The sequence below is a fragment of the Acanthisitta chloris genome, unplaced genomic scaffold (genome assembly GCF_000695815.1).
Source record: "Acanthisitta chloris isolate BGI_N310 unplaced genomic scaffold, ASM69581v1 scaffold5624, whole genome shotgun sequence".
NCBI classification, from domain to species: domain Eukaryota; kingdom Metazoa; phylum Chordata; class Aves; order Passeriformes; family Acanthisittidae; genus Acanthisitta; species Acanthisitta chloris.
This window is the reverse complement of record NW_008669769.1, coordinates 22,177-24,676: the sequence shown is the minus strand read 5'-3', so window position 1 is coordinate 24,676 and position 2,500 is coordinate 22,177. Positions and strand designations below refer to the sequence as shown.

The 2,500-nt window shown below is 40.8% G+C and overlaps 1 protein-coding gene across 1 annotated transcript in view; it reads right to left on the bottom strand.

Moving 5' to 3' along the window:
* Positions 1 to 2,500, bottom strand: part of LOC103801036 (lysine-specific demethylase 6A-like) — a 54,871-nt gene that overhangs the window by 35,421 nt on the left and 16,950 nt on the right. The window contains 2 exon segments of the mRNA XM_009073435.1: positions 151 to 546; positions 1,148 to 1,252. Coding sequence (XP_009071683.1) covers positions 151 to 546; positions 1,148 to 1,252 — 501 coding nt within the window.

Below are 2,500 nucleotides of genomic sequence, written 5' to 3'. Positions count from 1 at the left end.
ACAGAAAGTAATGGGCAGGTTTAACCAAGTGTATGTTTTATATGCATCTACATCATCAACGTTAGGGAAGAAAAGCATTTACAAATGAGACACTTCAAAAGGGTGACCTGCCCACTAAGCATACTCTAGGAGCAAAGTGGAGTTGTGTACCTGAGTGGAGTTAGATAGTTGGTTTTTCCACGGCTCCTCTGCGCTGCTGGTCAGGTTTGTGCGGTTATGAGGTAGAGAGAGTGCGTTTCGCTGCAGGTAAGGCACGTTTCCATTACTTCCACTTTCTGTTATGTGATTATTGCCTATCAAAATAGTGTCTGTACTACCCAGCGTTCTTGCTGTGCTGCAGGGAACGGGGCCTGCTGGGAAGGGTCCATTAGCCAGAGGCTGCCCGGGGCAGGCGGGACGGATTCCACGCTGAGCGACGTTAGGCACTCTGGTTAGAGCAACCTGTGGCTGCTGACCAGAGACAGAGTTTGTAGGCAGTGATGAATCAGCTGTTGGCCCATTAGGAATTCCAGTAGATCGTACCTGTGCAACTCCTGTTTGTCTCATCTAATGGAAGATGAACAAAGCACAAGAACATTGGCTGAAGGATTAAAAAAGTCAGGATCATACAAGGTTTGTGTACTTTACTGTGCTGGTGAACTTCAATTCTAGACTGATTTTAAGAGCTTCACACTTGCTTCTGAGAGCCAAGATCACTGCTGTGCTCATGAATGTGCTGAGCAAATGTTAAGGTAAATCTATTGGCACACTCTTCTTCTGGGCCCTTCAGTTTGGGTGTTTTATTGCTAGAGCTGGACACTGAGAGAGAGAGAAGTCAGCAGCGACAGGAGGAGAGAGATGCTGCAATACCACTCACTACAACTAAGTATTTTCCAAGTCAGACTGCTTTCAGATGCGTCCACTCACTTCAGTTACAAGTGTGGCTTGAAAACATGATCTAGCAGCCCTACAATAAAGCACAGCTAAACCCATTATGTTTCAATCAGCAATCCACAATTATTCTGGATACAAAACCCCCATGAATTAACAGAACGTAGCAAAGGGCAAATGAACTCTGTGCAACAGAAATTCTTCGGAATTCAAGAAGCACAACAGGCACCATTACTGACAAGAGATTTGCAGAAGAGAAAAATATTTTCGTTCTCACCTGCTGGTGTTGCTGCATCAAGACAAACTGACTCTCCAGCTGTTCCAGCATAAGTTTCTGTGCTGGATTTAGATTATTTCGGTTTGCACGCAGCTGTTCCAAGTGCTGAAAAAACAGCAGTGTGGTTCAGAACCATTAAAATTGCATGGGCTATTTAATCATTTTCTTGCACACAACAAATAGCCATGGAGACAAGGCTTGTAAAGTTGAAAACAATTTGAAACTTCTGTTGCAGACTCAAACATCTTCCCATACACTATTCTGTAACCGAACCTTAATATGAGCTACTAAAACTAAAGAGACTTCGTAAATAATTGGAGGGCATAATTATTATTGCCATGCTCAAATTAATTGTGCTGGTACTGCAGAAGAAAACTACATCCCAGAAGGATTATACAGGATTCTTAACATTATGTATGTACGTTTTAACACCTTTTTGTACTAGGCCATTATTTTATTAACACTGTTCCTTGTGAAGTGAATTAAACCTACAGTCACATATGAAAGCTTCTCCTGAAAATATAAAAAAGTATAGAAACTATAGAAAACTATATAACTTAATTACAGAGTGCAATATCTTAAGTTATGATACTGATCTCGTTTGTAACTGAAAACTGCAGTATCTACTACCAAAAATCTGATAAACTGGAGTATATATTATCTAAAATCTGATCTCTGTATTCATTATAAACTACTCAGCACTCCCCATCAATCTGCCAGTAAGAGATATGACTTAAAAAGCAGATAAAGATGGTTCATGCCAAACTCCCTGTAGTTTCTCTTCTGAAGTCCTGTGTATAAACGTATGTAATACATATTTAACATCCTTCCAGCCACTGGGCTCCCATTTTTGCAAGGCTGACTTAGAAGATGTAATAAAGATTTGATTCACTCTCCTCTTGCATCACATATTTTTGGCTTTCCTATTCATATATGCTGGAACTTTGTCAAGCTATTGCCAGCAAATCCAGTCTGCTGTACTTAGAGAGGCCTACTTAGGTTCTGCTTAGAGGAGGAAGTTGCATCTGGAAAAAGGTGAAACTGAAAAGGAGAAAAAGTATAAACTAAATAAAATAAGCAGAGAGAAATAATAAGAATGCATGGAGGGAGAGATACAGAAGAATGATTGAGGAAGCACCAAAGGGGTGGAGAGGTAGAAGGAAGAGGGAGAGAAAAATTATACAGTATAATAAAGCCAATATTGTTCAGAGAGAATCAGCTGCAGAACTACAGTGGAATTGAGGGGAACACTGCTCAGTCAATCAGAATGCCTTTTGTCTCTGCCCTGTGTTCCCTTCCACTCTGCCTTGCATCCAGAGCAGTATCTGTGATTACAAGGGTAAGAGTTTCCAG